Source organism: Moschus berezovskii, chromosome 6, assembly GCF_049115385.1.
Source record: "Moschus berezovskii isolate FMDL1 chromosome 6, NW_MosBer_1.0, whole genome shotgun sequence".
Lineage (NCBI taxonomy): Eukaryota > Metazoa > Chordata > Mammalia > Artiodactyla > Moschidae > Moschus > Moschus berezovskii.
This window is the reverse complement of record NC_142465.1, coordinates 54,359,365-54,380,780: the sequence shown is the minus strand read 5'-3', so window position 1 is coordinate 54,380,780 and position 21,416 is coordinate 54,359,365. Positions and strand designations below refer to the sequence as shown.

Below are 21,416 nucleotides of genomic sequence, written 5' to 3'. Positions count from 1 at the left end.
CCCCCCCCACCCCCCACCTCTGGAAACCACAAATCTGATTCCTTTCTCTATGAGTTTGTTTTTGAAATATACTTGACCTGCAGCGCTCAGTCGTGGCTAACTCTTTGTGACCCCATGGACTGTAGCCTGCCAGGTTCCTCTGTCCATGGAATTTTCCAGGCAAGAATACTGGAGTGGGTTGTCATTTCCTTCTCCAGGGAGAACACGATCTACTGATTCCACATTTCTGTACATCTCAAAATGATCGCCATGGTAAGTCTAGATTACCATCTGTCGTTTGTTTTTCAACAGGATATCGAAGAGACGATGAACACTGCTTTGAATGAACTCCGAGAACTGGAGAGACAGAGTACAGCAAAGCATGCCCCTGACGTGGTGCTGGATACCCTAGAACAAGTGAAAAACTCTCCCACCCCTGCCACCTCCACAGAATCGCTCAGCCCTTTGCACAACGTTGCCCTCAGGAGCTCAGAGCCTCAGATTCGTCGGAGCACTAGCTCCTCCAGTGACACGTTGAGTACTTTCAAGCCTGCGGTGGCACCCAGAATGGGCGTGCAGCTGAAGCCCCCAGCCCTTCGGCCGAAACCTGCTGTTCTTCCAAAAACAAACCCGACCGTGGGACCCGCCCCGCCTTCCCAAGGTCCAGCAGACAAGTCCTGCACAATGTAACACCCAACTGAGCGTGGTCATCTGGGGTGATGATTAAAAAGAGAAGACGGATTAGTGACAAAAGTCAACGATCCATAACTTGCATTAGTCGTGTGCTTATAACTGGAGATGTTTTGGCTTTTCTATGTTCTCGAATGTAATGTCTGAGATTAGCTAAATTAACACGGGCATTTGTATTTTGTAATTTCTTTTTTTTTTTTAAATAACTGGACATATGCCATTTTAAAGACAATAGAAACACTTAGACTTACTTGAAAATCCAATGCTGCACCGTTTGTAATGAAGACAGCACCGCTCTGCCCTGCACATTGCACAGTGCTTCAGGCTTAGTGTAGCCCGATGAGTCAGAAACGCCGGCATCTCAAGGCAGGAGAATCTAAGTGCCAGGCCCTGGAGTGTAACCAGTGTTGGTTGGTGGCACTTGGGGTGAGGCTGAAAGGTGACAATGGTATTGTTTAGTAGCTGATAGTGAGTACCTCTGATCTCAGGCGGCGGGGCTGAGACCAGCCCTTGCTGCATACCTGCTGTTGTCACAGCACGCTGTTCCCAGTGGGATTTGAGCACACTGCCCAAATGAGTAGGATTGTCTTTTTCCTAACAGTCGTTTCCCTGGGCCCAGGTTAAATCTTAGCAGGGGGCGCTAGAACCTCTGCAGTTACTGCGCCAACTAAATCTGGGAAAGGAGAGGGGGACAGTCCTCCAGAGCTCAGGCTAGACTCTTTCCCTGAGCCTGATCAGGCCCCAGGAGGGTTTCCAAGTCCATCCGCTGCATTCAGCACAGACTAGAACAGTCTAATTTTCAAGACTTTTTGGTTACCCTATTCTATCCACTCCTTCAGAGATCTGTTGTTGCCTAGAAAATAATTTCCAGCTCCCGTGAAGCCCTCTGTTTTCCCCTTCAGCAATGGAGAAAGTGCTTAGTTCATCTGGCCTTCTCTTCTCCTGACTAGAGGATCTGGGTTCCCGTAAACATGCTGCAGAGGCCTGTTGATCCTAAATTGAATCCCCAGCTTCCTTCACCAGCTGTCTCTTCAAGTTGTGGTCTGGTAACAGCCAGACCAAGGCGGGAAGATGACCCCATGGTTCCAGGATGATCTCCTCCCAGTTGTTCAGTCTGGAACCAGGGCTTGCTTTGTTTTTTCCCAACTGGTCTCTACATCACTCACATAGTCAGCTCCAATCCATGGGGATCCTCTTTCTCTGACATCCTCACCCATAGACAGTTTTTCTTTAGTCCATATTTATGCTCTGTTTCCTTCTATCTTAAAAAGAATACCTTGAACTCAGTTTATTTTTTTCTAAGGTACAAATCACCGCTGTTCTATCAGCAGCCACTTATACCACCTGTAAGCATTTTATCTACTCTGTCACTGAACTTACTGATGAAGAGGGTTTGTTTGCTTGCTTTTGGGGTTTTTCCCCCCTAAAAATGGATAGCCAGAACTAATCCCTCTCGACCACTTTTGATTTCAAACTGGCAGCCAATCGCATGCCCACCTAAGAGTTACAGTATGGACTTTGATTTCTCAGCTCAATGGGGAATGCATCAATGTGCGAAAAAATAGGGATCTGTACTAAAATCAAGATCGTTCCTTTGATCTCTACCTCATTTTGCCAGTCTGATCATTCAAATGCAAAGAGAGGTTTCATTTATGAGATATTGTTACCTTTGAAAGTCACACTGCTGGTTGCTTGCCTGCAGCCTGATTTCACAAATGGACTAAATAGTGAAAAAAATTACTTCAGGTATTTCCAGGTATTGTAAACCTCTGAATTTTTCCAGCCATCCTTTTCGCTCATTTTGATAAAGAGGCCCAGCTCAGCATCTTGTGCAGCCCTCCCAACCTTTTCCTTGAGCTTTATTAGTCTTTCAGCACCTTTGGACACCATGGAAACCCAGCCAGGACTGAGCTCTGAGTAGCACCAACTCTTCTGGACAATCTTCCCAAATGTCTGGAACATTGAAACTTTTAAGATAATCTCCCAGTTCTTTCTCAGTTCCACTTTGGTCTCTTAATTCTCTGTTGTCCAGTAGGGAAACAGAAACAGAGAAAGGGGTGGAAGTAATGGTGGAGGAAACTTTACATCTTTTAGAAATTAAAGATTCTTATAAAACCACTTCCTTGTTTGATGGAAGAGGCAGCAAAAGAGAAGTGTTTTGAACTTACTCGTTTGGGGAGGGTTCTTGTACAAGCTTTAACAAGTGTTCCAGATCTTACTCGTGCAACGCCATTTCTTCAGACTTCTCCCTGGTCACCTTCCCCAGTGTCTCGTCCCCTTGGTGTTGACACCTGTGATGGAATGAGGACTGCCTTTCCACCCTCCACATCAGCACTCTGCTGCCTTGGAAGGCAGAGGACACGCTGCTCCAGACCTCAGAGCCTCAGAGGCTGTGCCTTCTTCCAGGAAACAGCTCCTAACACTCTCCCATCACTCCTTTCTTTACCTGTCTCCGTCTTCTCTCTATTACTCTGTTGTCACCTGAGGCTTTTTTTTCTTCCCTTCAATTCCCAGGAAAGGATGTGACCTCAGAGTAAGGACTCAATAAGGACTCACTTATCCTTGTTTAGTAAAAGTCTAAGATTCCAAGGATAAGACAAGGTGGCCCCTTCACAAAGGATCAAAAAAACACCCAGTGAGTTCCTTTAGGGGTTTACCTGCAAGTGGTCCTCTTGACAGCCACCGCTGTAGCCCACAGTGGGGAAGTGGGAAGGTACAAAAAATGGGAAGAGAAGAAAGAAAATAAGTTCCTAACAGGTTATACCCCGGTTTTAACAATCTTATCATAGATCCTCATGTGCAGTTTGGGAAGTGAGTCATTTTGGTGATGGGTAAATGATAGTTCTACAAAGACTACCTGACTTCACTTACACAAGAATATATATTCACAGCTGATATAACTGAATGTTCACATCCCGTCTATGGAACTCATTTAAGTAGATTTACCGAATTGGCCTTTGGGTTTGGGTGAGGATGCTTGCAGTGAATCATTAGCATAGAGTGAACGGTTCTTAAAACATATTTTCTGATGAGTGTTCTATAAATTATTTCAATTTGTTGAATGGCCCTTTGTAGAGCTCCATGTTCAAGTTGGGCATAAATGCCATTGTTTAACAGTTTTGCACATTTTCACACAAGGTGATCTGACTTTGATACCCCTTGAACAATCCATAGACTAATGTACAGCAGAGTCCCACTTAATCTACTGAAGCAGTGATCAATGGATATAGAGCACCAAGGGTCAAACTGTATGAGTTTTCTGTCTTTGTACTTTTGCCATTCCCAAAAATGGGTTCATAATTTAATTAAGAAAAAGGAAAAAAACAACAGGGACATGGAGGTCTCCTTAGTATTCGGGAATGAGACATAGCCTCTAGGGTCTATAAACTAAAGAAACTTTAGTTTGGTAATTACAGTCTCTGAAATCCAAAGTTAAAGAGCCTATGGTTCTGTTGGGTTTGGAAGACTTCAGATTTGGGATGTCATTCCTGACCACAGTAATGAGAGGCCATGAGTGCAGGAAATGCGCTGGGGGCTGAGTCTTGGCTCTGAGTTACCTCCCATAGAGACTTGGAACTGTGGGGCAGCTTAGAAGTGAAGACTCTTCCCACAGAGCTCCCTAATGGAGGCTAGCACCTGAACTAAAAGCCAACCTCCAGCTGGGCTGGGGTGTCAGGCATGGAGCAGGGTGACTCTGGCACAGCTTTGTTCAAATCAATAAAACAAACTGGAAATTGAGCTTTCACTTACCCACCCTAGTATACTTTCTTTAAAAAAAAAAAAAAGAGTCTGTATTATAATCAAAATGGTACCTGTATCTTAAAATTACGTAGGGAATTTTGTATGTTTAAATAATTGTACTGGGTTCCATAATGCTTATCTTAGAAACTGTTTAGTAAAAGAAAATATATAAACTGTGCATTTGTGAATGCCCCCCTTTAGAACATTCATCCAAGTTCAATGTATAGTGTGATGGTTATTATAGACGTTTAAAGTATAGTAAGTGGCTGTGTGACAGGAGAGACTGCTATTTACCTACTGACTTAAGAGTTAACTCCTGCCCACGTAATTAAATCAGTATTGTCCTTTCCTGTTGGTTTGGTCAGTTGCAGTACTGGTGGCTTCCTGCTTGTGACTGTTACCTAATCGTGTCAATGTACATCTGTAGTATGTACATGTGAAAGTGCCTTTCTACTTTAGAGGAGTCTTAGCCTTGCTGTTTACTGTTGCCCAAACACTTCTCCCCCACACCCAATTCCTCGCCCACTTGAGTGTTTGAAACTTAACTCCACTCTCCCCCAGCTTCTTCGCCATGCCCACCTTTCTATGCCTCGGTGCTCAGTATTGTCCAGTCTCGCATCCTCATCCGTCATGGTCAGGTCATGGTCATCAGACATCGTTTTCCTCTTAGCCGTGACTGTGCCTTTCCCTCCCTACAGTCACTCTCTGGGCCCCCGACACCTCACCCTTCTCCCCTCTGCCGCTCACGTGCTGCTGATGGCCATCCTGTCCTCGGCTCTGTACTGCCTCTTACCATGACATTTCCTCGTCTCTGAGGTGAAAGTAAAGGGGGATGCTTTTCTAGTTCTGGAAGGGAAAAAAAATGTTTTGTTAATCTGTTGTGACATTGCACTTTTATGTATAGTACTGTACATTTTAGCATGTACCATTCCAGGCTTCAGTATACAGTCAGGTCTGTTCTTCACGGTGTATCTTTATAATAAATAAGATAGTTCTGGCTGCCTTTGTCTGCTTCCAGTTTGGTCTGATTCTCTGCACTGTTTCCATTCCTTTCTTTTTCTCATCACTAGTAACCCTTTAGAGAGCTGAGTTGCCTTAAATTGTTAAATCACGTGAAACTACCTTTCTTTTTAATGTTTTTAATCTCACTTTCATTTTTGTTTGTGAATTTGAAAATGGCACCTTATTCACAGGGCCTTGTCCCTGAAGCCAGGGTTTTTAGAATAGTTTGGAGACCCCTGTGTAGTGAGAGAACAGGTCAGAAGGATCTTAACTAAGCAGCTGAGAAAGCACAGTCCTAAACATTCCAGATTGAATTTTTTCCTTTGAGACGGAATTTTTGACATAGTAAACCTTGTCAAGCTGACTTTGGGATTCATTTGAATATGCAGAAATGCCATCCTCAGGTTTAGACTATGTTTAGAATTCCCCCATGTACAGATATTTTATCTTCAATCTTACCTTTTTTTGCCCTGAATTCTTGAGGACTAGCAATACATAATATAGCTTTGTAAAACTGTATCAACAATGTGCAGATTGTTTAAGCAAAATATCAGATCGGAACATTCATGAGATGTAAAAAAAAATTACATAAATAGAGGGGAATAAGCTTTTATTGAAGCATAAAATACATAGAGAAAAGTATACAAATCATTAGTGTAAGAATTTTCACAAAGTGATACCCTATTGCATCCATCCCCAGATCAAGAAACAGCATTGTATCAGCCTCCTAGAAGCTAGGCTTGTGCCTCTCCAAAGCTTATCAACATCCTGATGAAGTAACACCATAGTTTGGTTTTGTCTGTTGTTTTAACTTTCTACAAATGGATTTGCAATATTTAGATTTTCTTTGGCTTCTTTTCTTGAAATTTTGTGTTCAGGAAAGTCCATGTTGCTAAATATAACTGTGTGTGCTCAGTCATGTCCAAATCTGTGTTACCCTATGAACCATAGCCTGCCAGGCTCCTCTGACCATGAAATTTCTTAGACAAGAATACTGGAGTGAGGTGCCATTAACTACTCCAAGGGATCTTCCCAACCCAGGGATTGAACTGCCATCTCTTGCATCTCCTGCATCGGCAGGTGGATTCTTCACCCTAGTGCCACCTGGGAAGCCCTATAATGGCACCAAATGGTCAATACTGAAATCAGATTGATTACATTCTTTGCAGCCAAAGATGGAGAAGCTCTATACAGTCAACAAAAACAAGACCTGGAGCTGACTGTGGCTCATATCATGAGTTCTTTATTGCAAAGTTCAGGATTAAACTGAAGAAAGTAGGGAAAACCACTAGGCCATTCAGGTATGACCTAAATCAAATCCCTTATGGTTATACAGTAGAGGTGACAAATAGATTCAAGGGGTTAGATCTGGTAGACAGAGTGCCTGAAAAACTGTGGACAGAGGTTTGTAACATTGTACAGGAGGTGGTGACCAAAACAAACCCAAGAAAAATAAATGCAATAAGGTAAAGTGGTTGTCTTAAGAGACCTCATAAATAGCTGAGAAAAGAAGAGATACAAAAGGCAAAGGAGAAAGATATACCAAACTGAATGCAGAATTCCGAAGAATAGTAATGAGAGATAAGAAAGGCTTCCTAAGTGAACAAGGCAAAAAAATAGAGGAAAACAATAGCATGGGAAAGACTAGAGATCTCTTCAAGAAAATTGGAGATACCGAGGGAACATTTCATGCAAAGATGGGCTCAATAAAGGACAGAAACAGCAAGGACCTAACAAGCAGAAGAGATTAAGACAAAGTGGCAAGAATACACAGAACTATACAGAAAAGGTCTTAAAGATCCAGATAACCACAAAGGTGCAGTCACTCACCTGGAGCCAGACATCCTGGAGTGTGAAGTCAAGTGGGCCTTAAGAAGCATCACTATGAACAAAGCTAGTGGAGGTGACAGAATTCCAGCTAAGCTTTTTCAAATCCTAAAAAATGATGCTGTTAAAGGACTACACTCAATATGCCAGCAAATTTGGAAAACTCAGCAGTGGCCACAGGACTGGTGAAATTCAATTTTCATTTCAGTGTTCAAACTACCATACAATTGCACTCATTTCACATGCTAACAAGATAATACTCAAAATCCTTCAAGGTAGGCTTCAACAGTATATAAACTGAAGACTTCCAGATGTACAAGCTGGGTTTAGAAAAGGCAGAGGAACCAGAGATCAAATTGCCAACATTTGTTGGATCATGGAGAAAGCAAGGGAATTCCAAAAAACATCTACTTCATTGACTATGCTAAAGCCTTTGACTCTGTGGATCACAACAAACTGGAAAATTCTTCAAGACATGGGAATACCAGACCACCTTACCTGCCTCCTGAGAAATCTGTATACAGGTCAAGAAGCAACAGAACCGACATGAAACAACAGACTGGTTCCAAATTGGGAAAGGAGTACATCAAGACTATATATTGTTCACCCTGTTTATTTAATATATATGCAGAGTATATCATGTGAAATGCCAGGACTGCACCACTCACAAACTGGAATCAAGACTGCCTTGGAGAAATAGCAATAACCTCAGATATGCAGATGATACAATTCTAAAGAGCCTCTTGAGGAGAGAAAGAGTAGAGTGAAAAAGCTGGCTTAAAACTCAACATTCAAAAAACTAAGACCATGGCATCCAGTTCCATCATTCCATGGCGAATATATGGGAAAAAAGTGGAATCAGTGACAGATTTTATTTTCCTGGGCTCCAAAATCACTGCGGACAGTGACTGCAGCCATGAAATTAAAAGATGCTTGCTCCTTGGAAGGAAAATTATGACAAACCTAAACAGTGTATTAAGAGAGACATCACTTTGCCAACAAAGGTCTACATAGTCAAAACTATGACTTTTCCATTAGTCATTTACGGGTGTGAGCATTGGACCATAAAAAAGGCTGAGCACCAGTGAATTTTTTGCTTTTGAACTGTGGTGCTAGAGAAGACTCTTGAGAGTCCTTTGGACAACAAGGAGATCAAAACACTCAATCCTAAAAGAAATCAACCCTCAATATTCATTGGAAGGACTGATGCAGAAACTGAAGCTCCAGTACTTTTGCCACCTGATGGGAAGATTCATATCATTGGAAAAGACCCCGATGTTGGGAAAGATGAAAGCAGGAGGAGAAGGGGACAGCAGAGGATGAGATGGTTGGATGGCCTCATTGATTCAACGGATGTGAGTTTGAGCAAGCTCCAGGAGATAGTGAAGGACAAGGGAAGCCTGGCCTTCTGCAGTTCATGGGTTCTCAAAGAGTCAGACCTTACTTTGGGACTGAACAACAATAAATATAAACATAACATTATAAATGTAACTGTAGTTTTCTCCATTTCTGGGTTGTATAGAAGTCTATATGAATATGCTTACTGTTATACTTCAGTCAGTATTTCCTGATTAAACTTTTGGAATGATATGCAGAAATCTCTAAACATGGACAAATTTATGAAAAAAGAAAGGAAGACCACCTATTTAAAGAAAATGTTTCCCCAAACATAACAGAAGGACTTTGAACTTAGCCATTAAATGGAACACCTATCTGAAAGCAGGTAAGTATGACTTTAGGACCTGAGAGTTGGATTTAGAGGCTGATCCACAGACCAAGGACTTTCCAGGTAGCGCTAGTAGTAAAGAACCCAACTGCCAATGCAGGAGAACAGTTTGATCCCTAGGTCAGGAAGATCCCCTGGAGGAGGCCATGGCAACCCACTCCACTATTCTTGCCTGGAGAATCCCATGGACAGAGGAGCCTGACAAGCTACAGTCCATATGATAGCAAAGAGTCAAATACAACTGAAATGACTGAGTACAGATGCACGCCACAGGAACAAATGCCCAAATCAGACTATAGGATTGTTCCAGAAAAGCCCCACTGTCCTGCTTACCTTTCACTACTATCCTGAAATCCACGAGCCTCGACCAGCCACAACCCTCCCAATCTGTGCCTCCATCCCTCACCCCTAAATTAGAGTTCCACGTGGGGATGTCTGGTTGTCACCTCCCACTGCTCATATTCCAGCATCCTGTAAGAATATTATTAGGAAGGCAGGGAAAGGAAATTTTCTGGCTCCTACCTTGAGTAGTTGGGACTCAAGCAGAAAGTTCCAAAGCTTGATCTGAAATGCCCAAAAGTCCCTGGAAGCCAAAAATTATGGCAAAGTCCATTCCATGGGTCATATATCCCCTTTTGGATTTTGGAAAATAGGGTTATGATCCCTTTGGGAAAAAATCACGGTGAGGTTCATCATTCTTCAGTAGACTTTTATCTCTACAATAGATAGAAAACTTGCCTTCTACAGTGAAAATGGTGATTTTTATCAAGATTACTCCTTAGTTACTCCTGGAATGTTAGGTCCATGAATCAAGGCAAATTGGAAGTGGTCAAACAGGAGATGACAAGAGTGAACATCGACATTCTAGGAATCAGTGAACTAAGATGGACTGGAATGGGTGAATTTAACTCAGATGACCATTATATCTACTACTGTGGGCAGGAATTCCTTAGAAGAAATGGAGTAGCCATCATAGTCAACAAGAGTCCGAAATGCAGTACTTGGATGCAATCTCAAAAACCGACCAAATGATCTCTGTTCATTTCCAAGGCAAACCATTCAATATCACGATAATCCAAGTCTATGCCCCAACCAGTAACACTGAAGAAGCTGAAGTTGAACAGTTCTATGAAGACCTATAGGACCTTCTAGAACTAACACCCAAAAAAGATGTCCTTTTCATTATAGGGGACTGGAATGCAAAAGTAGGAAGTCAAGAAACACCTGGAGTAACAGGCAAATTTGGCCTTGGAGCACGGAATGAAGCAGGGCAAAGGCTAATAGAGTTTTGCCAAGAGAACGCACTGGTCATAGCAAACACCCTCTTCCAACAACACAAGAGAAGACTACACATGGACATCACCAGGTGGTCAATACCAAAATCAGATTGATTATATTTTTTGCAGCCAAAGATGGAGAAGCTCTATACAGTGAGCAAAAACAAGACCGGGAGCTGACTGTGGCTCAGATCATGAACTCCTTATTGCCAAATTCAGACTTGAAGAAAGTGGAGAAAACCACTAGACCATTCAGGTTTGACCTAAATCAAATCCCTTATGACTATACAGTGGAAGTGAGAAATAGATTTAAGGGACTAGATCTGATAGAGTGCCTGATGAACTATGAACGGAGATTCGTGGCATTGTACAGGAGACAGGGATCAAGAACTTCCCCAAGAAAAAGAAATGCAAAAAAGCAAAATGACTGTCTGAGGAGGCCTTACAAATAGCTGTGAAAAGGAGGAAAGCGAAAGGCAAAGGAGAAAAGGAAAGATATACCCATTTGAATGCACAGTTCCAAAGAATAGTAGGGAGAGATAAGAAAGCTCTTACACTGTTGGTGGGAATGCAAACTAGTACAACCACTATGGAGAACAGTGTGGAGATTCCTCAAAAAACTGGAAATAGAACTGCCATATGACCCAGCAATCCCACTGCTGGGCATACACACCGAGGAAACCAGAATTGAAAGAGACACATGTACTCCAGTGTTCATTGCAGCACTGTTTATAATACCCAGGACATGAAAGCAACCTAGATGTCCATCTGCAGATGAATGGATAAGAAAGCTCTGGTACATATACACAATGGAGTATTTTTCAGCCATCAAAAAGAATGCATTTGAATCAGTTCTAATGACGTGGATGAAATTGGAGCCTATTATACAGAGTGAGGCCTGGCGTGCTGTGATTCATGGGGTCGCGGAGAGTCGGACACGACTGAGCAACTGAACTGAACTGAACTGATACAGAGTGAAGTAAGCCAGAAAGAAAAACATCAATACTGTATACTAACACATATATATGGAATTTAGAAAGATGGTAACCTTAACCCTGTATACGAGACTGCAAAAGAGACATAGGTGTATAGAACAGTCTTTGGGACTCTGTGGGAGAGGGTGAAGGTGGGATGTTTTGGGAGAATGGCATTGTAGCATGTATATTATCATATGTGAAATGAATCACCAGACCAGGTTCGACACATGATACAGGATGCTTGGGGCTGGTGCATGGGGATGACCTGGAGGGAGGATATGGGGAAGAGGGAGATGGGAGGGGGATTCAAGAAAGGGAACACATGTACACCCAGGGCAGATTCGTGTCAATGTATGGCAAAACCAACCAATATATTAATGTAATGTAATTTGCCTCCAATAAAATAAAGAAAAAGAAAGAAAGAAAGCCTTCCTCGGCGATCAATGCAAAGAAATAGAAGAAAACAACAGAATGGGAAAGACTAGAGATCTCTTCAAGAAAATTAGAGATACCAAGGGAACATTTCATACAAAGATGGACTCAAAAAAGGACAGAAATGGTATGGACCTAACAGAAGCAGAAGATATTAAGAAGAGATGGCAAGAATACACAGAAGAACTGTACAAAAAAGAGCTTCACGACCCAGATAATCACGATAGTGTGATCACTCACCTAGAGCCAGACATCCTGGAATGCGAAGTCAAGTGGGCCTTAGGAAACATCACTACGAACAAAGCTAGTGGAGGTGATGGAATACCTGTTGAGCTATTTCAAATCCTGAAAGATGATGCTGTGAAAGTGCTGCACTCAGTATGTCAGCAAATTTGGAAAGCTCAGCAGTGGCCACAGGACTGGAAAAGGTCAGTTTTCATTCCAATGCCAAAGAATGCTCAAACTATCGCACAATTGCACTCATCTCACATGCTAGTAAAGTCATGCTCAAAACTCTCTAAGCCAGGCTTCAGCAATACGTGAACCGTGAACTTCCAGATGTTCGAGTTGGTTTTAGAAAAGGCAGAGGAACTAGAGATCAAATTGCCAACATCCTCTGGATCATGGAAAAAGCAAGAGAGTTCCAGAAAAACATCTATTTCTGCTTTATTGACAATGCCAAAGCCTTTGACTGTGTAGATCACAATGAACTGTGGAAAATTCTGAAACAGATGGAAATTCCAGACCACCTGACCTGCCTCTTGAGAAACCTGTCTGCAGGTCAGGAAGCAACAGTTAAAACTGGACATGGAACAACAGACTGGTTCCAAATAGGAAAAGGAGTACGTCAAGGCTGTATATTGTCACCCTACTTATTTAACTTATATTCAGAGTACATCATGAGAAATGCCTAGCTGGAGGAAGCACAAGCTAGAAGGAATCAAGATTGCTGGGAGAAATATCAATAACCTTAGATATGCAGATGACACCACCCTTATGGCAGAAAGTGAAGAACTAAAGGGCCTCTTAATGAAAGTGAAAGAGGAGAGTGAAAAAGTTGGCTTAGAACTCAACATTCAGAAAACTAAGATCATGGCACCTGGTCCCATCACTTCATACCAAATAGATGGGGAAACAGTGGAAACAGTGTCAGACTTTATTTTTCTGGGATCCAAAATCATTGCAGATGGTGACTGCAGCCATGAAATTAAAAGACACTAACTCCTTGGAAGGAAAGTTATGACCAACCTAGATAGCATATTAAAAAGCAGAGACATTACTTTGCCAACAAAGGTCTGTCTAGTCAAGGCTATGGTTTTTCCAGTAGTCATATATGGATGTGAGAGTTGGACTATAAAGAAAGCTGAGTGCTGAAGAATTGATGCTTTTGAACTGTGGTGTTGGAGAAGACTCTTGAGAGTCCCTTGGACTGCAAAGAGATCCAACCAGTCCATGCTAAAGAAGATCAGTCCTGAGTATTCATTGGAAGGACTGATGTTGAATCTGAAACTCCAATACTTTGGCCACCTCATGCAAAGAGCTGACTCATTAGAAGAGACCCTGATGCTGGGAAAGATTGAGGGCAGGAGGAGAAGGGGACAACAGAGGATGAGATGGTTGGATAGCATCACCGACTAAATGGACATGGGTTTGGGTGAACTCCAGGAGTTGGCGATGGACAGGGAGGCCTGGCATGATGCAGTTCATGGGGTCGCAAAGAGTCGGACGCAACTGAGTGACTGAACTGAACCTAACTCCTTAGCAGGAGTGGCTAGAGAGCTGGGACCAGGTTGAATATCTAAATGAGTGTCTGTGTCTTTAAGAGAGAGAGAGACCAGTCCTCCTGGATCCCTGAGACAACATTCTTTATTCAATGTTAACATCTTGAAGAAGGTCAAGATATTTGCCATCCAGTTCTGGCAATCAGTGGGTGCCCCCTTCTTACCAATCAGCTCTCTGTCCAGTGTACTCCTGGGGTAATGGGCTCTCTTTTAGCTGTTTTGGTGTGCAGCTGAAGGGAGAACTACTGATGAATTATCCTCCCAAAGATGATGCGTTGTACTAATCTATTTGTCTTTGATATATCCAGGGAATCTCTTGTGTAAAAATCCATGTCCCTCTAAATGAAAGTGAACAATCATGTCTGCAAGGGGTGAGGGAAGCATCATCAATAGTCTGGCTAAATAGTCTAAATTATAAACTGATATGATATTAACTAATTTTAAAATGAGATTTGAGGTTCTAACCCTTTGGTGGATAGACTGCATTCATTTATTTTTAAGGTAACATGGTCAGGTTTTATAATAGAATGTATGGTCTGTGAACCAAAGACGATTGCATTAGTAACTGAATATTAGCATATACAGTAGGAAAAGAGGGAAAAGTTTTAATAAGATAAAAATCTATTATATGATCCTAATTCATGCTCAGTTACTGGATTTCTACAAATCATCAACCCTCAATTTCCCAGTCAGAAATAATCCCCAGCAGCATTTTAGTACAATGTTGTCTAATCCTTACACTATGCTTATTTTTAGCAGAGTTGACTTTGTATTCTACATATAGTTATGTATCCTCATCAAGTTTATATCCCTCAAATCAGTTCATATTACAAGTCTAAGTAAACATGATTTTTTTAAGGGTTGCATAGTATTTTAGCATACATATGTGACATAATTTAATCATTTCCTATCACTTGTTTGCAGGTTTTTTCAATTGAATGTTCTGCAAAGTAAGCATCTCTGAACATAATCACTGTCTGCATTTTGAATTATTAATTTGGCACTGATTCAAAAATGTGGAATAACTGGGTCAAGGGTATAAGCATCTCTAAGGCTCATGATAAATGTTGCCAACCTATTTTCCAGAAAGACTGCACAAATTTATACTACTGCCAGCAAAGTATAAGAGTACAGAACACAAGCTTACAATCATGTCATTTGTTTCTTTGCCAAATACGCTTGCTCAGTCGTATTTGTAACTCCACGGACTGTAACCTGCAGGGCTCCCCTGTCCATGGAATTTTCCAGGCAAGAATTCAGGAGTGGGTTGCGATTTCCTCTTCCAGGGGATCCTCCTAACCAGGGATTGAACCAGTCTCCTGCATTGGCAGGAGGATTCTTTACCAACTGCACCACCACCAGTGTAACAGGTAAATGAAAATTTTGATCTAAATTCTTCAGTCTTTATTGAAGTGCACATCCTCATTTCCAGAGTGGAAACCCCTGTGTTACTCACCACTTTGTCCTCAATCTCAGATTTCTCCCTCCCTATCATTTCAGCTGAACATCAGCAGACAGAGATTTTTCCCTTAGACACGTTAAACTCAGGAGACCCAAAAACGAAATCCACTTTCTTGTATTCCAAAACATATTCCACCCCCCTCCCCAGTATTCAGTTTTACTAATTTTTATCTCAGCTTTAACCTAGTTCCAGGCTTCATTCCTTTTTGCTACAACTATTATAGTATTTTTCCACATAGTTTTCCTGGGTGCATTGTCTCCCCTTTGCAAGGATTATACACTCCTGCTAGTCATCTTTCTTAAAAAACATAAACTAACAATCTAACGAACTAGAGAGTAAAAAAACTAACACACAAACAAGCACAGAAGACTCACTATCTACTAGACATTGTTTGATAAAAATAAACTTCCTCGATGGCTCAGCGGTAAAAAGCAATGTAGGAGACATGGGTTCAATCCCTAGGTCAGGAAGACACCCTGGAAGAGGAAATGGTATCCCACTCCAGTATTCTTGCCTGAAAAATTTCATGGACAGTGGAGCCTGGCAGGCTGCAATCCAAAGGGTTGCAAAGAGTCAGACATGACTAAGCAACCAAGCACATATATAAAAACAGCTAATCTGTATTAAGTGTCAGACACCATTATACATTCATTCATTTAATCCTTACAAGAAAGCCAAGCAGGAGCTACAATTATTATCATCCTTACAAACAAGAAAATTAAGCCACAAGGGGTTAAGAACTTGCCTGGGTCACAGAGCTAGCCAATGATTTGATTCCGAGCCACCTGGTCCCAGAGATTATGTTTATGATCCCTGCTGCATTCCAACCCCTGCACAATGCTCACGTCATTCCCCTGCTCAAAAACCATATGTTGCTCCCCATTACAGACCTGAAACTATGTCTCATTCACCTTTGCATCTTCAAACTTAACACATCATTAACTAAGTAATGAAACTGAAATGAATGCAGTATTTGCCACCTTTGCAGTCTGCCATTTCAGCCTTACTGCCTACCACTTCCTCTCAAGAACCTTGATGTTATGCTATAACCAGCTACTTTGCCTGAGCAAGCTGGGCTACAAGCTTCCTCTCCATAGTTCAGGCCATTCCTAAGCCTAACGTGTCTTCTGTTAAAGTGACTCAGTCATGTCTGACTCTTTGTGACCCTATGTATTATAGCCTGCCAGGCTCCATGCAATTCTCCAGGCCAGAATACTGGAGTGGGTTGCCATTCTCTTCTCCAGGGGATATTCCCAACCCAGGGAGCAAACCCAGGTCTCCCACATTGCAGGTAGCTTCTTTACCAGCTGAGCTACCAGGGAAGCCCAGCATGTCCCCTATCTCATATACATCTACCTGATGAAACCATTTATCCTTGAAAACACGACTAAAATATTACATCTTACATCTCTTGGCTTATGTTTACCGCTCCATTCTCCATGCTTCCACCGCATTTCTTCACTCATTTAATCAGGCTCACTTCTGGACATATGGCAGTGAACAAGACAGCTAGGCTTCCTAGTCTTGTGAAGCGTAGTGCTTGGTTGGGTAACAAGCACTGAACATGCCAACAAACTATTTTGGTAAAACAATTCCAGGTGCTGATAATTGCTACACACACACACACACACACACACACATCTACTTCTCTAGGTGGAAAAGAAAAGACCACAATTAGAGAATTATAAAAAAGATTCACCAGTAAAGGCAAACATACAAAAAAAAGCAGGAAATCACCCAAACACAAAGCTAGTAGGCAGGTTAAAAGACAAAGGTAGAACCTGCCTGGGGGCTGTGGTCAGGAAGAGATCTGGAAAAAATGCTTGTTGCATCTGCTTGGTTTTTGCCTCATGGTGGCAATATGGCCATTGCAGTTCCAGATGTCACATCCTTGTTCAAAACAAGAAATCGGAGAAAGCCACCCTGTCAGCACACCCACCTTTAGTGTCTGTTCTCATGCCGTTTTTTAAAACCAAGCATATCAGTGTGCCACTGATGGAGACGAAAAAAGGAAAACACTGGTTGATGACAACAGATAGGGAGAGGCACTGAAATAGACAGGAAAATCAGGAAATTCTACTTGCAAAAAAGAAAAGAAATGTTTGCAACACTTTAATTACCAAAAGGGATAAAACGATAAATTCAAACAAATTAAGAAAAATTAACAAAAAAATTCAAAAAAATAAAAAAGGGCACTCTGCAAGTAAAAAAAAAAAAAAAAGACAAAGGTAGTAAAATTACCTATATCCACAATAAGCAGTTAAGGGATATACAAACAACTACCTGGAAAATATGATTTCAAACCAGTAATCTTGAGGGGAAGAGAGTACAAATGTAGGGTTTTTAAAACTGCGCTTGAAATTAATAATCAGCAAGTTAATCACATACACATGTGTGCACACACATACATAGAAAGCAAGTGCTTGATAAAAACCTCATGGTAACGACAAACCAAAAATCGATACTATACACACAAAATGAAAAATAAATCCAGACCTAACACTGAAGATAGTCATCCTCAGGATTGCCAAAGCAAGCCTGAGAAAAAAGAATAAAGCAGAAGGCATAACCCTCCCAGACTTCAGACAACAATACAAAGCTATTTTGTTGTTATTCAGTTGCTCAGTCGTGTCACGACATGCGCAAACTCACGTCCTTTGAGTTGATGATGCCATCCATCCTCGGTTGCCCCCTTCTCCTCATGCCCTGAATCAATGTTCTGCTGATGGGTGGGGCTGCACTCCCTCCCTGTAGCTTGGCCTGAGACGGCCTAGTCCTGGAGTCTGGAGTCTCTGTGGTAGGGCTAGTGGTGCCCTCCTCCAAGAGGACTTATGCCAACACCCCCCACCTCTCAGGACTGCTGCTGCCAGTGCCCCTGACCCCACAGCGTTGACCCATACCTCCACCTGGGACTCCCAAACACTCACAGGCAAGTCTGGATCAGTGTTTGTGGGGTCACTGCTCCTTTACCATGGGTCCTGGTGTGCACAAGTCTTTGTTTGTGCCCTCCAAGAATCTCTAGCAGGTATGGGGTTTGATTTTAGCATGATTGTGCCCCTCCTACAATCTCTCTGTGGCTTCTCCTTTGTCCTCGGACGTAGGTTACCCTTTGGGGGCGGTGTCTGACACTCTCCTGTCAATGGCTGTTCAGCAGCTACTTGTGATGTTCTCACAGGAGAAGATGAGCGCACATCCTTCTACTCTGCCATCTTGGAGGATCAGATCTGATAGAGTGCCTAAAGAACTATGGAGGAAGGTTCATAACACTGTACAGGAGGTGGTAACCAAAACGACCCCCATGAAAAAGAAATGCAACAAGGCAGAATGCTTGTCTGAGGAGGCCTTACAAACAGCTGAGAAAAGAAGAGAAATGAAAAGCAAAGGAGAAAGGGTAAGATATACCCAGCTGAACGCAAAGTTCCAAAGAACAGCAAGGAGAAATGAGAAAGCCTTCGTAAGTGAACAATGCAAAAAATAGAGGAAAACAATAGAATGGGAAAGACTAGAGACTTCTTCAAGAAAATTAGAGATACCAAGGGAATATTTCATGCACAGATGGGCGCAATAAAGGACAGAAATGGTAAGGATGTAACAGAAGCAGAAGAGATTAACACGAAGTGGCAAGAATACACAGAAGAACTATACAAAAAAAGGTCATAATGACCCAGATAACCACAATGGTGTGGTCACTCACCAAGAGCCAGACATCCTGGAGTGTGATGTCAATTGGGACTTAGGAAGCATCACTACAAACAAAGCTAGTGGAGGTTATGGAATTCCGGCTGAGTTATTTCAAATCCTAAAAGAGGATGCTATTAAAATGCTAAAGTCAATATGCCAGCAAATTTGGAAAACTCAGCAGTGGCAACAGTACTGGAAGGCTCAGTTTTCATTCCAATTCCAAAGAAGGGCTATGCCAAAGTATGTTCAAACTACCACACAATTCCGCTCATTTCACATGCTACCAAGGTAATGCTCAAAATCCTTCAAGCTAGACTTCAACAGTACATGAATTTAGAACTTCCAGATGTACAAACTGGGTTTAGAAAAGGCAGAGGAACCAGAGATCAAATTGCCAACGTCCACTGAATCTTAGAAAAAGCAAGAGAATTCCAGAAAAACATCTGCTTCACTGACTATGCTCAAGCCTTTGACTCTGTGGATCATAACAAACTGTGGAAAATTCTTAAAGAGATGGGGATCTTAGAATACCTTTCCTGCCTCCCGAGAAACCTGTATGCAGGTCAAGAAGCAATAGTTAGAACCAGACGTGGAACAACAGACTGGTTCCAAATAGGAAAAGGAGTACATCAAGGTTGTATATTGTCACCCTGCTTATTTAACTTATATGCAGAGTACATCATGTGAAATGCTGGGCTGATGAAGCTCAAGCTGGAATCAAGATTGCTGAGAGAAATATCAATAACCTCAGATATGAAGATGATACCACCTTTATGGCAGAATATGAAAAAGGAACTAAAGAGCCTCTTGATGAAGGTAAAAGAGGAGAGTGAAAAACTGGCTTAAAACTCAACATTCAGAGAACTGAGATCATGGCATCTGGTCTCATTACTTCATGGAAAATAGATGGGGAATCATGGAAACAGTGACAGATTTTATTTTCTTGGACTTCAAAATCACTGTGCATGGTGACTGCAGCCATGAAATTGAAAGGCACTTGCCTCGTGGAAGGAAAGCTATGGCAAACCTAGACAGCATATTAAAAAGCAGAGACATCACCTTGCCAACAAAGGTCCATCTAGTCAAAGCTGTAGTTTTTCCAGTAGCCATAAAGAAAGCTGAGTGCCAAAGAATTGATGCTTTTGAACTGTGGTAATGGAGAAGACTCTTGAGAGTCCCTTGGACAACAAGGAAATCAAACCAGTCAATCCTAAAGGAAATCAACCCTGAATATTCATTGGAAAAACTAATGCTGAAGCTCCCATACTTTGGCTACCTGATGAAAGCAGCAAAATCATTGGAAAAGACCCTGATGCTGGGAAGTATTGAAGGCAGAAGGGGGACAACAGAGATGGTTGGATGGCATCATTGCCTCAATGGACATACGTTTGCGCAAACCCTGGGAGATAGTGAAGGATGGGGAAACCTGGCATACTGCAGTCCATGGGGTTACAAAGAGTCGGACGTGACTGGGCGAATGAACTACAACAAATAGTAATTAAAACAGCATGGTATTGGCATAAAAGTCGACATGGATCAATGGAACACAATAGAGAGCCCAGAAATAAACCCACATACCTATGGTCAATTAATCTTTGACAAAGGTGGTAAGAATGGGGAAAAGACAGTCTCTTCAGCAAATGCTGTTGGGAAAACTGGCTAGTTGCCTTCAAATTAATGAAGTTAGAAAACACCCTTGTGCCACTAACAAAAGTAAACTCAAAATGGCTTAAATATTTAAATATAAGACAAGACAAAATAAAACTCCTAGAAGAGAACATAGGTAAAATATTCTCTGACATAAATAATACAAATGTTTTCTTAGGTCAGTCTCCCAAGACAGTAGAGGAAAAAATAGCAAAAATAAACAAATGGAACCTAATTAAGCTTATAACTTTTGCAGAGCAAAGGAAAGTAACCATTAAGAAAACAAAAACACTACCTATGGATTGGGAGAAAATATTTGCAAATGATGCAACCAACAAGGGCTTAATTTTCAAAACATACAAATATACATTTCAATAACCAAAAACCAATTTCATTCAAAAATGTGCAGAAGATCTAAATAGGTATTTCTCCAAAGAAGACATACAGATTGCCAAAGAGCATATATAAAGATATTTAACATCACTAATTGTTAGAGAAACGCAAATGAAACTGCAATGATGTACCACCTCACACCAGTCAGAATGACCATTATTAAAATGTCTACAAATCAGATGCTGGAGAAAGTAAAGAGAAAAGGGGAACCTTCTTACACTGTTGGTAGGGAATGTAAGCTGATGTGGCCATTATGGAAAGCAATATGGAAGTTTCTCAAAATGCTAAAAACAGAATTACCACATGATCCAGCAATCCCATTCCTAGGCATATACTCAGATAAAACTATAATTTGAAAAGATGCATGCACCTATGTTCATTTCAACACTATTCACAATAGCTAAGACATACAAACAACCTAAATTTCCATGGATCAATGAATAGATAAAGATGATATGGTACATACAGCAGAATAGCACTCAGCCATTAAAAAAAGCATGAAATAATGCCATTTGCAGTAATATGGATGGACCTAGAGATTATCCCACTAAGTAAAGTCAGTCAGAAAAAGAAAGAAAAATACCATACATATGACTTAAATGTATAAACTAAAAGATGACACATATCTACAAAACAGCAACAGATTCACAGACATAGAAAACAGATGTGTGGCTACCAAGGGGTAAGGGGATGGGCGAGGAAAGGATTGGGAGTTTGGGATCAGCAGATACAAACTATTGTATATAGAATGGATAAATAGCAAGGTCCTACTCTATAGCACAGAAAACTATATTCGATATC

The 21,416-nt window shown here is 41.5% G+C and overlaps 1 protein-coding gene across 1 annotated transcript in view; it reads left to right on the top strand.

Moving 5' to 3' along the window:
* SRGAP1 (SLIT-ROBO Rho GTPase activating protein 1) overlaps window positions 1-9,156 on the top strand; it is a 327,863-nt gene extending 318,707 nt beyond the window's left edge. The window contains exon 22 of the mRNA XM_055395643.2: window positions 292-9,156. Within this exon, the coding sequence (XP_055251618.1) occupies window positions 292-669 (378 nt within the window). The 3' untranslated portion in view covers window positions 670-9,156. The remainder of the gene's footprint in view (window positions 1-291) is intronic.
* Window positions 9,157-21,416: the final 12,260 nt, after the last annotated feature.